General features: G+C 43.8%; 1 protein-coding gene across 1 annotated transcript; it reads left to right on the forward strand.

Moving 5' to 3' along the window:
• The first annotated feature begins 317 nt into the window (after nt 1-317).
• LOC136475485 (serine/threonine-protein phosphatase BSL2 homolog) lies at nt 318-13401 on the forward strand. The gene is made up of 21 exons (XM_066473313.1): nt 318-1119; nt 5283-5343; nt 5490-5568; nt 5899-5978; nt 6060-6154; nt 6269-6368; nt 6867-6936; nt 8138-8239; nt 8320-8401; nt 9111-9290; nt 9979-10252; nt 10360-10600; nt 10762-10932; nt 11090-11328; nt 11507-11591; nt 11679-11777; nt 11862-12061; nt 12145-12220; nt 12308-12443; nt 12517-12653; nt 12748-13401. The coding sequence occupies exons 1-21, from the start codon at nt 711-713 to the stop codon at nt 12832-12834; spliced, it is 3003 nt and encodes a 1000-aa protein (XP_066329410.1). The 5' UTR covers nt 318-710; the 3' UTR covers nt 12835-13401.
• Nucleotides 13402-13542: the final 141 nt, after the last annotated feature.

A 13542-nucleotide genomic window follows, 5' to 3' on the forward strand; every position in this document is an offset into this window, starting at 1 on the left:
ATCAAGGCATCAAGCAAGCGCTACTTGCGTGACCACGTACTCGCACTGACATTCACCGCGTCATCCGACAAGCAACGGCATGCACCCCAGCTGCCCAGCAAGACGCCCACGCCGGGCTCCATTTCAAAATACGAGCGAAGCGCGGGGGGAGGAACGGTAAAACCGCCCCAAGCAAAACCAAAAAAGACGTTGCTAAAATTTCCTTTCCCATTTCCCACTCCTCTCCTTCTCTCTCTCTCTCTCTCTCTCTCTCTGTCTCTTCCACCTCGTCCTCCCGTCCCCTTCCTCCCGTCGCGGCCCCCGCCTCCTCCACTCCAACCAAGACAGGCCAACGCGGAGGCCCGTCCTCCCCACCCCCTCCCAGATTTGCAGCTCGCACCCCGCGAATCCCCCGAATTCCCCCCCGCTTCCCTCGCCACGCCGCGCGCTGCCCGCGGCACCCGGAGCGTAGCGCACCCTCGTCCTCTCCACCGCAATTCCCGAGGCGGGGGGACGCTTCCTGCCTTGGTGCTCGCTCCTCCCTCGTGATCGGCGCCGCGGGCGAGGCGGAACGAGGGCGAATCGCGCTGCCCGGTGCGGGGGAATCTAGGGTTCCGGCCATGCCGGCCGCGTCGTAGTGCGGGGGTCCCTGCCTTCGCCGCCGGCGCGTGTGGAGATCTCGGGGCCTCCGAACCCTAGGGAGCGCCGGAGAGGCCGGCAGCTGCTGAGGCATGGACGTGGACTCGCGCATGACGACGGAGTCCGACTCCGACTCCGACGCGGCGGCCGCGGCCGCCCACGGGGGCAGCGCTGGAGGCTCGGGGTCCGGGAGCGAGACCTCCTCGTCGTCCGCGCCCTCGACGCCTGGGACACCAGGGACGCCCGCGGCGGCCCCGAATTCGGCGGCCGGCGCTGCGGGGCCGAGACCAGCGCCCGGGTACACGGTGGTGAACGCAGTGATCGAGAAGAAGGAGGACGGGCCAGGGTGCCGATGCGGGCACACGCTCACGGCAATGCCGGCTGTCGGGGAGGAGGGCACGCCCGGGTACATCGGACCGCGGCTGATCCTGTTTGGTGGGGCCACCGCGCTCGAAGGGAACTCTGCCACACCGCCCTCTTCGGCCGGGAGCGCGGGGATCCGTATGCTTTCTATCTATCTTACATATGGCTTGTGTTTTCTGATTTTGGGATTTTGGAATGTTGGTAGGCCTTGTCTCTCCCTAGGGCTGTTCTGGGTATGCTTGTCATTCATGAGGGTCTGGGCTGGGCTGTGCTGAATTTTGGATATGGTGTAACTTGGAGCAGTTTGGCATTCAGATGAATTTATGGGATTAATATAAGGTTATCAACAGAAAATCCTTGTTATAATGTGGGTGCAATAATTCTGAATGCTAATTTCTAATGTGGCAGTTAGAAAACTGATGATGGTCTGATTTTTACTCACTACGGAAGTATAAGCTGTCATGTCATTTTAGATTATAATTCGACTAGCTGCGCATGAATTAAAGCCTTCACAAGGAATTTAATTGGATTTTATTTGTGAAAACAGAGGCTTCAGGTGTTATTGGGTGATTTGCTGGTTTATTTAGAGATTAAGTACAGTAGTGCTCCACCTGATAGTTTGGTTTCATCACACTGCTAGGTGCTAGCTACAGTTGTTGGGTGTCAAGAAGCTATGATGATTGGTTCTCTTGACTGAAAGTTTAATTAATTGGAGCTGAATTGTCTCAACATAGCAGGTCCCAAGTCCTGATAAAGGAGGAGGGTTGTGATAGGCGTGGTGAGCCAACGTTAAATCTAGCAATTCTAATAGAGATGAAACCCGAAAGAAAACCGTTAGGGCGTAACCCTCTTAGCGACGTGCCATATCGGAACCCGGGTATGGTGTTAAATGAGCAAGGGCCGGGTCGTCACCCCCGTGACGCGCGGTGTCGCAATCTGGGCATGGTGTCAAGTGAGCAAGGATCGGGTCGTCGCATCCTTAGTGGCGCGCTACATCGGCGTCCGGGTGTAGTGAAAAATGAGCAAGGGTCTTCATATCTGAGTCGACGGATGCGAAGGGTAAGGAAGCTAGTCGAACCAACTAGGATCCGTTTAGGTAGTTGGAATGTAGGGTCGCTTACAGGTAAGTTAAGAGAATTAGTTGATACCGCGACTAGGAGACGTGTAAATATATTATGCATTCAAGAGACTAAATGGAAGGGTCAGAAGGCGAAGGAGGTGGACAATACAGGTTTCAAGCTTTGGTACACAGGGACAGTCGCAAATAGAAATGGAGTAGGAGTTTTGATTGATAAGAGCCTCAAGAATAGTGTGGTGGGAGTGAGAAGGCAAGGAGATAGGATTATCTTAGTCAAACTTGTCATTGGTGATATGGTCTTGAACGTAATTAGTGCGTATGCCCCTCAAGTAGGCCTCGACGAGAGTGCTAAGAGACAGTTCTGGAAAGACTTAGATGGCCTGATTAGAGCTGTACCTAGTAGTGAGAAGCTTTTTATAGGAGGAGATCTTAATGGGCATGTAAGTACTACAGGCGTAGGTTTTGAGGCAGTTCATGGAGGTTTTGGGCTTGGTAGTAGGAATCAAGAGGGGGAGGAAGTTCCGGACTTCGTGGTAGCTTTTGACCTGATGATAGCCAACACTTTCTTTAGAAAGAGAGAATGTCATCTAGTGACCTTTAGTAGCGAACAACACTCTAGCCAGATTGACTTTATCCTTGCAACAAGAAAGGACAAACAAGCATGTTTGGGTTGCAAGGTGATACCAGGGCAGTGTGTTGTTTCTCAACATAAGCTTTTGGTGGCAGACTTTCGTTTTCAGGTGCGTGCCCGTAGGAATAAACAAGCTAAGATTGAAAGAACAAAGTGGTGGAAACTGAAAGGGGAGAAGTCAGAGATATTCAGGGTAAGGGTTATCAAAGAGGGCTCTTAGAAGGAAGAAGATAGCAACCAACATTCGGAAGGTGGACTCAGAGGTGTGTGGAGTAACCAAAGAAAGTGGAGGCGAGGCTAAAGATACTTGTTGGTGGAACGAGGAAGTCCAAATGGCTATTAAAGAGAAGAAAGAATGCTATAGACACTTGTACCATGACAGGAGTGTGGACAACATAGAGAAGTATAAGGTGGCAAAGAAGACTGTAAAGCGAGCTGTAAGTGTGGCAAAGGGTAGATCGTACAAGGATCTTTACCAACATTTGAGTTTGAAGGAAGGAGAGAAGGACATTTATAGGATGACTAGGGTTCGTGAGAGAAAGACAAGGGACTTCAACCAAGTTAAGTGTATTAAGGATGAAAGAGAGCATCTCTTGGTGAAGGAGGATGAGATCCGACATCGATGGCCAGACTATTTTGATAAATTGTTCAATGGTGAGAATACGAACACAACCTTTCAGTTGGATGACTCTTTTGATGACACCAATAGGCGCTTTGTGCGGAGAATCCAAGAATCTGAGGTCAAAGAGGCATTGAAAAGGATGAAAGGAGGTAAGGCGATGGGACCGGATGGTATCCCAATCGAGGTGTGGAGATGCCTTGGGGACATAGCTATAGTATGGCTAACCAAGCTGTTTATCCATATTTTTTGATCGAACAAGATGCCTGACGAGTGGAGGAGAAGTATATTGGTACCGATCTACAGGAATAAAGAGGATATTCAAAGTTGTACTAATTACCGGGGAATTAAGTTGATGTGCCATACAATGAAGCTATGTGAGAGAGTTATCGAGCATCGCTTGAGAGCAATAACGCGGGTCTCTATGAACCAATTTGGTTTCATGCCCGGAAGGTCAACCATGGAAGCCATTTTCTTAATAAGACAAGTTATGGAGCGGTATAGGGAGAAGAAGAAGGACCTACACATGGTTTTTATTGACTTGGAGAAAGCTTATGATAAAATACCAAGGAATGTTATGTAGTGGGCTTTGGACAAACATAAAGTCCCAACGAAGTACGTCGGACTCATTAAGGACATGTACAACAATGTTGTGACTAGTGTTCGAACAAGTGATGGAGACACGGATGACTTCCCGATTAGGATTGGACTACATCAAAGGTCAGCTTTGAGCCCTTATCTGTTTGCCTTAGTGATGGATGAGGTCACAAGGGACATACAAGGGGACATCTCTTGGTGTATGCTTTTCGCGGACAATGTAGTGCTAGTTGATGAAAGTCGGACAGGAGTGAATCAGAAACTGGAGTTATGGCGGGAGACTTTGGAGTCCAAAGATTTTAGACTTAGTAGAACTAAAACTGAGTATATGAGATGTGACTTCGGCACTACTACTCGGGAGGAGGAAGATATTAGTTTGGAAGGTCAGGTAGTGCCTAGGAAGGATACCTTTCAATATTTAAGATCAATGCTACAGAGAGACGGGGAGATTGATGAAGATGTTAGCCATAGAATCAAAGTAGGGTGGATGAAGTGGCGCCAAGTATCTGGTGTCCTATGTGACAAAAGGGTACCACAGAAGCTAAAAGGCAAGTTTTATAGGACGAAGATTAGACCTGCTATGTTGTATGGTGCAGAATGTTGGCCTACGAAAAGACGACGTGTTCAACAGATAAGTGTCGCGGAAATGCGTATGTTGCGTTGGATTTACAGTCATACAAGAAGGTATCGAGTTCGGAACGATGATATACGTGATAGATTAGGGGTAGCACCAATTGAAGAAAAGCTTGTCCAACACCGGTTGAGATTGTTTGGACATGTCCAACGGAGACCTCCAGAGGCACCGGTGCGTAGTGGAATCCTAAGCCAGGATAGTAACGTGAAGAGAGGCAGAGGAAGACCGAAGTTGACTTGGGTAGAGGCAATAAAAGGAGACTTGAAAGGATGGAATATACCCAAAGACTTAGCCTTAGATAGGATTGCTTGGAGAACAGCGATTTACGTGCCTGAACCCTGATTGCTTCTGCTGGGTTTCAACTCTAGCCTACCCCAACTTGTTTAGGACTTATAGGCTTTGTTGTTGTTGTTGCTGTTGAATTGGGTGTTATACTGGGTGCATTTTATCATTTTTATACCTGTTTTAGGCTTCTATCATAATAGCAGGAGGATTCTTTTTTGGCAAGTTAGAAAGTGTATGGAACTATTTTACGACCGGCATAAGTCGGTAATTTAAAGGCTTTTCTTTGGGTTACCAATTTGAAACATTTTGCAATGCACAAAAGGAATTTAGTTGCTCAGACCTTTAAATTGTACTTCATAATGAAAAAGAAAATGGGTTCTGCTGTGGGTATGGAATGCCATTTTTGTTTCCCAGTCAAACATAAAGGTGGGTTTCTCACTGATCTCTTCCATTTTAGGTCTTGCTGGTGCCACAGCAGATGTCCATTGTTATGACGTGTCATCGAACAAGTGGAGCAGGTAGAGTATTCCATAAATGATTTTGACATTTTTCAACATTTAGTACTTGGTGCCTTGATTTAGTTAAGTTTGTTGGTAGCATGGTGATTATATTGGCAATATGCAGAAATCTTCAAATATATCTAACTACAACTGTGCTTTGTTAGGCTTACTCCACTTGGCGAGCCTCCTTCACCCAGAGCTGCACATGTGGCAACTGCGGTTGGAACCATGGTGGTCATTCAGGTATTTATTTTTACTACTGGTTACATTATTTGTTGACTAGGCTGGTTTCAACTTATCATTTGTTATAAATCTGTTCTATTACCAACTATCTGACTAAACATTTGCCCCTTTATGGTATAAGTGATTGTTCTTCATTGCAGTATGAATATTTGTCATACTTCCAAACTTAGTACCAATTTACCACACCAAAAATCATATGTCAAAGCAAATCCAGGGAAAGTAGCCACTAGGCAGTAGTTGATACACCTAGTAAACCTCAGTACTAGATTGTCTTAGAGCCTCTTTGAGTGGATTCAAAAGTTTCATCTCAGCATTATTTTTATAATTTAGGGTGGAATTGGTCCTGCTGGTTTATCTGCAGAGGATCTTCATGTTCTAGACCTTACACAGCAACGACCACGATGGCACAGGTAATTAGTATTCTCAACCTGAGTTTAGAATTGCATATAATTATTTTTCATATTGCTGCTAAAGTTTCTGCACATATGCAGAGTGGTGGTTCAAGGACCTGGTCCAGGTCCACGATACGGTCATGTGATGGCCTTGGTTGGACAGAGATTTTTGTTGACTATTGGTGGAAATGACGGTAATGCAAACCTCTCTTCGACATCTGTAATTTTTTAAATAATGTTTCCCTTCACTATGGCACAGCCTGAATGGTTCCAAACTTCTGATACTGGAACCGTTTTCATGTCTTTAGGGAAGCGGCCTCTGGCGGATGTATGGGCCCTCGATACTGCAGCTAAGCCATATGAATGGAGGAAACTTGAACCAGAAGGTGAAGGACCACCTCCATGCATGTAAGTATGCCAATAGGGATATGAACTACTTTTTTCTTGTGATTTGTGACAACAACGACAACACCAACAAAGCCTTTAAGTCCCAAACAAGTTAGGGTAGGCTAGAGTTGAAACCCAGCAGAAGCCATCAAGGTTAAGGCACGTGAATAGCTGTTTATTCTTGTGATTTGTGAAGTATATTAAATTGAGCTAAGCCTAAGATTAATTTATTAGTCACTGATTTGAAACTTCAAAATATTTCCATGACAATAAATTAAACTGCATTGACCATCTCATGCCATATTGCTGTATAAGTTTTCTATCAGACTATGCAAGTTGATCTACTACTTATTTTGTATGGCATAGAAGTAGCTCGCTGTGGCAGTGTAGTCCCACCATGCCACTAATCAGTTTCTTGCGATCTTATCTCATGAGTTTACATTCTTTCTTTAAAAAAAAAACTGAAAATGTTTTGTTCGGTATTGTTCTGTAATTCTCCTGTGGGGTGCTGTTGTTCAGGTATGCCACTGCAAGTGCACGTTCTGATGGACTTCTCTTACTTTGTGGTGGGAGGGATGCAAATAGCGTGGTAAGTAATTGATACCACTGAACCTCTTCGAGAGAGAAAAATGTTAATAGCTAATTAATTAGTGTCACTGCTCTGAAAGTAATACCTGCCAAGCCTTTGTTCTTTTAGCATTTATATAGTCGTGCCATCCAAGAAAGGTTCCATGCATCCTTTTGTGAGAAAAATGGAGCAATTCCGATGGAAATCTCATATTAATGTATAGTACATCTAAAATCTGAAGCTGGAACTTTTTATGAAACAGTAGCTACAGAAGAATTTAGATACATCACAATGAAACTGAACAAAGCTGTGCTTTGTCCATCTGAATCAGGAGGAGATTAACTCAACCACGTTTGGCACATAGTTATTCACTAGTAATCCAGCTGACAAATAGCAACCTTTCCAGTCAGTGAAGCAAATTTTTATGTTGTGGAGATGTCTATTTACTTGCATTGACAAAAGTAGCAGAAGAGATCTATTGTGTGCTATGCATCACGGACGGTGATACGGCATTTGTCCAAAAATAAGGATACGCCGAATCGCCGATACAGTGAGGATATATAAATGTATACCTTTTTCACTTAAATATCACTAATAAAATGTATAAATAAACTAAAATTAAGATCCCCTAGTAGCTAGCTCTTTTGGTCCTCCACACATGCAGCCGCCGCCGGCCGCCGCCACTTGTTCTTCCTCCTGACTATACTCTCTCCTCTCTCAATTAGCTTCACCATAGCACCAATTGCTTGCAGCCTGCAACTATCTAACACCACCCATTAGCAAAATGCTCTCCTCATCTCTCATCACCCTTGGTATGCGCTCTTCTCGGACCCCGGCCACCTTCCAGGCTCTCCCTAGTTCTCCATCTCCCTGCTACTATCGCATGAATGGAAACGTATCGGATGGAAGTATTGGCCAGTATTGGTAGTTAAATCTTTTGTTTTGAAATCACAAGTTGTTGATACTTTCCAGTACGCATATCGCTGTATCCTGTTGTATTGGATACGGACATACACGCATGGCAGCCTACCTGATGTATCGGTGATACATAGTTGTGTTTATGCACAGTGATTATGTTCTTTATGGTCTATGCTATAATCATTATTCATTACATCTAGTCCTACAACCTAGAACTAGAAGTAACACCCCGCTTTTTTTTTGTTGATTTGGTATCAGTACTAGTTTTGTTCTTATGTGTGTATACTTTTGCAAAAACCTCCAGCCCTTATCAAGTGCATATGGTCTTGCTAAACATAGAGATGGGCGCTGGGAGTGGGCAATTGCCCCCGGTGTCTCTCCATCGCCCAGATACCAACATGCAGCTGTAAGCTATTGCTCATTCTGCTTAAACTTTTTTTAGTTCCCTGTAAGGTCCTGTTGTGATGCTTGCTATTTGTTATTTAGGTTTTTGTGAATGCACGTCTTCATGTGTCAGGAGGTGCTCTTGGAGGTGGGCGGATGGTGGAAGACTCCTCGAGTGTTGCAGGTTCTGGTTTTTTAAGATATTGAAGCAACTCAAGTTTTATATATCAAGTTGTTTAATACCTTTGAAAAGTGTCCTGTGGTGCCACTAATTCACAGAGATAGTCATTGAATGATTCCATGGGTTCCAAGCTCAATTAAGTTTTAGTGCCACATCAGTTCATTTTTTTTTCCAAAAACACAATAAGTGTTCTGTTATGTGTTTATATCTGAAGGGCGGGCCTGGTGCAAGAGGTAGAGTCTTACCGCCTGTGACCGGAAGGTCCCGGGTTCGAGTCGCGGTCTCCTCGCATTGCACAGGCGAGGGTAAGGCTTGCCACTGACACCCTTCCCCAGACCCCGCACAGAGCGGGAGCTCTCTGCACTGGGTACGCCCTTTTATGTGTTTATATCTATTTCTGTCAACATATATGCATTGCAGATGTACTTGAATACTCTAAATGCTCTAGTTACTTTAAACAATTTTCTTCCATAAGACACTTGCTAATGATATCAACATGATGTACTGTACTCTTTCCTGTTACCTATGATGCTGTGCTGATAGAAACTGGTTTCCCCCTTTTTTTTCCTAGCATTTGAATTGTCTTGCACCCATGCCTTGTTTGGTATCTGTATCTGCATTGCAATTACCGCAGGTTAACACTTGTGTGGCAACCTATGGTTGATATTAGTCTTTTCTTTCTAGTAAGCTTGTGTTGTTCAACTTGTTTCAGTACTGGACACTGCTGCTGGAGTCTGGTGCGACACAAAATCTGTTGTTACAACTCCTAGGACAGGAAGATTTAGTGCAGATGCAGCAGGAGGTGATGCTGCTGTTGAGCTTACACGACGGTGCAGGCATGCAGCAGCTGCTGTTAATGATCTAATATTCATTTATGGAGGTTTACGGGGCGGTAAGATTTCCCCACTTTTTGCTTGGTGACCAGTGTTGTGTCATTTGTCACATTTATAGTTTTTTTTTTAAAAAAACACAGATTATCGTGAATTGCCCTTGGCTTATTCATTTCACATTATACTGTTTAGTGTGTACTGCATGATGTGGTTTGACTTTGCAGGGAAATGTGCCATCATGGAATTGTTTGTGCTTTGTGCTTTTGTTTAAAATCGATACATACCGTCTTTTATTGCAGCTACATTCTGTGAGACCATTTATCACTTCTGATTCACTACATAAAGATGAGTAAATGAAGTGTATGATCTTGAGGGCCAAAATGACCATGTTAATAATTTATTTATCTGGGTGGTTGCTCACTATTGAGTGGGTACTGTGTCATTGAGTGGCTAGTAAACCATGATAAATTTTGTTAATGCAAATAATTATTTATTTCTTCTTTTTTGCTGGTTTGGCTTGATTCATTTTGAGTTTGCCTTTGCATTCTCATAATATTATATTTATTAATACTTAAAACGATTATGGTGGAATTACTATGTTTTGCCCCCGACTTTAAATTGGATAAAGCTACTGTTCAGTTTCTCATTTTGAGTAGTAATGATCATGTTTATAATGTTTCTAGTATTGCTTGATATGGTTCGACCCACTATTGCTTATTGGTTCCTAACTTACTGGAGTTGATATTGTAGGGGTACTTCTGGATGATCTTCTTGTGGCTGAGGATCTTGCTGCTGCTGAAACAACAAATGCTGCTAATCATGCAGCAGCAAGTGCAGCTGCCACAAACTTGCAAGCAGGACGAGCACCTGGGAAGTATGTGTACAATGATGAACGAACAAGACAAACAGCTACAGAATCAGGTCCTGATGGGGCTGTAGTTCTTGGGACTCCAGTTGCACCTCCTGTAAATGGAGACATGTATACTGATATCAGTCCTGAGAATGCTGTACTGCAAGGACAGAGGTACATGTATTACTTTTTATGAATGTATTCCTGTGCTGTTCTATGAGCAAGTTAATAATATTTTCGCAATAGCTATTTCATTCTGATGAGTTCAGAATCCTTCACAGGAGATTAAGCAAAGGCGTGGATTACTTGGTTGAAGCATCAGCAGCAGAGGCGGAGGCAATCAGTGCTACATTAGCTGCTGTGAAGGCCAGGCAGGTTAATGGTGAGATGGAGCAGTTGTCGGACAAGGAGCAGTCTCCAGACTCCACATCAACCAGCAAACATTCAAGCCTCATCAAACCGGACAGTGCTCTTTCTAACAACATGGCAGCTCCACCTGGGGTTCGGTTGCACCATAGAGCCGTGAGTAGAATACATGTTTGATTTTTTCATTTCACCTTTATAGCTATTTTTCACTTGACATTTTACTGCTGTGTGTCTACTTCGGAACTTGTTACTGGCGTCCTAGTAGAAGTTATTTGCACAATTACATCACACTTTGTTTTTACCTTATCCCCTTGCAGGTTGTGGTGGCTGCTGAAACTGGAGGTGCCCTAGGTGGCATGGTGAGGCAGCTATCAATTGACCAATTTGAAAATGAAGGCAGAAGAGTCAGCTATGGCACCCCAGAGAACGCAACTGCAGCAAGGAAGTTACTAGATAGACAAATGTCTATTAATAGCGTGCCTAAAAAGGTACTTCCCATCGGTCTAATATATACTCACACAATAAAATACTAGTGCTCGTTTTGGTAAATAAGAAATGATTTTAGCTTTCAGCACGATAAATGAAAGCTACCAGTTACTTAACCATTTGCACCTGTTTTGTGTGTCTGCTGCTATATTTATCTAGGTAATTGAGTCTCTGTTGAAACCTCGTGGCTGGAAGCCCCCTGTCCGGAGGCAGTTCTTCTTGGACTGCAATGAAATTGCAGATCTGTGTGACAGTGCTGAGAGAATATTTTCAAGCGAACCAAGTGTTTTGCAGCTTAAAGCTCCTGTTAAAATATTTGGAGATTTACACGGACAATTTGGGGACTTGATGAGGTTATTCGATGAATATGGTGCACCTTCGACTGCAGGTGACATTGCGTAAGTATATCTTTCCTTGATACATAATTAACTCATGTTTTATTTATACATGACACAGTAATCTTGTATCACTGAGCCTACCAAAATGACCCATGTTAACCCTATAGTCTTGACTCTAGATGGAGATTTTTCTTCTTGGGTTTTCAGCTCATATTTTTATTTTTTTCTTACCATGCAGTTACATTGATTATCTATTTTTGGGGGATTATGTAGATCGTGGCCAGCATAGTTTAGAAACTATCACTCTTCTTCTTGCATTGAAGGTATCGTACTGTGCACTTACCTTCAAACTATGTAGACTACTCTAGTTAATGTATAATCTTCACATATTCAAATACTGTGTATTTCAGGTTGAATATCCTCAAAATGTACACTTGATTCGAGGAAATCATGAAGCTGCAGACATCAATGCTTTGTTTGGTTTCCGAATAGAGTGTATAGAACGAATGGTAATTACCTTTTCGTGTACTGAAATTCTTTACAAAATCACCTAGAATCTTTTGCTTATGTTGGTACTCTTTGTGAAAAAATAGGGCGAGAGAGATGGTATCTGGACATGGCATCGAATGAATAGGCTATTTAATTGGCTTCCTTTGGCTGCGCTTATAGAAAAGAAAATCATCTGTATGCATGGTGGCATCGGTCGGTCAATCAACCATGTTGAGCAAATTGAGAATCTTCAAAGGCCAATTACAATGGAAGCTGGCTCGGTTGTCCTCATGGATCTTCTGTGGTTAGCATTTTTAGCGACCCCTACAGCTCACCCTTTCATAATTGGCATTCATTTCATTTCATATCCTGTTCTGACTTTTACAGGTCTGATCCAACAGAGAACGACAGTGTTGAAGGACTGAGGCCCAATGCCCGGGGTCCTGGTCTTGTTACATTTGGGGTTGGTGCTTTTTAGTCCATGTGTCGTATATGTCTTCTCTCCTTTCAGACCCTTCAGTTTCTTGTGTTCACATTTTGTTGTTACCAGCCTGATCGGGTTATGGAGTTCTGCAACAACAATGATCTTCAGTTAATTGTACGAGCACATGAGTGTGTGATGGATGGCTTTGAGCGCTTTGCTCAAGGTCACCTGATCACTCTTTTCTCTGCAACAAATTATTGCGGTGAGATATCTTGTGAAGATCTGCTTCATTCTCTTTACTCAACACAAATTTGTTGACATGGATGCATACACAGGTACTGCAAATAATGCCGGTGCAATCTTGGTTTTGGGTAGAGATCTCGTGGTTGTGCCAAAACTAATTCATCCTTTGCCCCCTGCAATTACGTCACCTGAGGTGTCGCCGGATCATATTGAGGACACATGGATGCAGGTAACTCTAATATTATTGCAAAGTAGTCATGCTCCAAATTATTTGGTGCTTCAGTCCACCTCTTAATACCGTGACCTTTTGGAATGAAATGCAGGAGCTAAATGCTAACAGACCACCAACTCCGACCAGGGGGCGTCCCCAAGCAGTAGCTAATGACCGGGGCTCTCTTGCCTGGATATAGTAGATTCACCACACATTGGTTGGTATGATCCATATGAAGCCTGAGTGATCAGGATCTTGTTATTTTCATTTGTGTTCGGGAGAGGGGCTAGTCCACAGCCATACCGAAACGAAAGATTGGTGTACAGGGAGCAGAGGGGACTATAAAGTCGCTAGAAGGGAGCTTGATCTAGGACAGTGCTCTCCAATTCGTTTCATTGAACACAAGTAGCAGTGCAAATAGAACTCATCCAAAGATCCTTGGAGGCTTCACTTGTATATACTCAGCTGGGTGGATAGGGGGCGGGTGTATGGTGTGTGTGTTTTTGGCATCCAATTGGAATGGCAAAGGTAATAGTGTTATTGTACTAGGTATTCTTTCCTTTTTCTCTTTCTCGGGTCCTAGAATTTTCTCATGTTGCAAAGTGTTTTTGAGTTGCCACAGGGATTTGTCAGGAGGGCTCGTGGTCCAGTTGTTTTGTATAATAGCGCTCTCACTCAATGTAATTTCAGACAGATGCTGGTGTGTACAATTTTGTGTTCTTATAGTTTGAGATTTTTTGGGGTGGAGGACGGACAGTTTGATTTATATCAGAGGTAAAGAGCTGTTATTTACACCTTTTCTGCTTTCGAATGTGTGTATAACAGACAGGTGGGTGCATTTAATAGTGGTATAAATGTGGTCTGGTAGTTTGTGGCTTTCATGCGGTGATTGTGGATTTCGAGCCGC

This window comes from Miscanthus floridulus, chromosome 1, assembly GCF_019320115.1.
Source record: "Miscanthus floridulus cultivar M001 chromosome 1, ASM1932011v1, whole genome shotgun sequence".
NCBI lineage: Eukaryota > Viridiplantae > Streptophyta > Magnoliopsida > Poales > Poaceae > Miscanthus > Miscanthus floridulus.

What these genes read in the sequence shown, in the direction of transcription:
- LOC136475485 (XM_066473313.1), top strand. Translation starts at nt 711, where the DNA reads ATGGACGTGGACTCGCGCATGACGACGGAGTCCGACTCCGACTCCGAC. An exon ending in CCAGATACCAACATGCAGCT is followed by an intron (nt 8,240 to 8,319) that starts GTAAGCTATTGC and finishes TTTGTTATTTAG; the next exon opens with GTTTTTGTGAATGCACGTCT. An exon ending in TTCGGTTGCACCATAGAGCC is followed by an intron (nt 10,601 to 10,761) that starts GTGAGTAGAATA and finishes ATCCCCTTGCAG; the next exon opens with GTTGTGGTGGCTGCTGAAAC.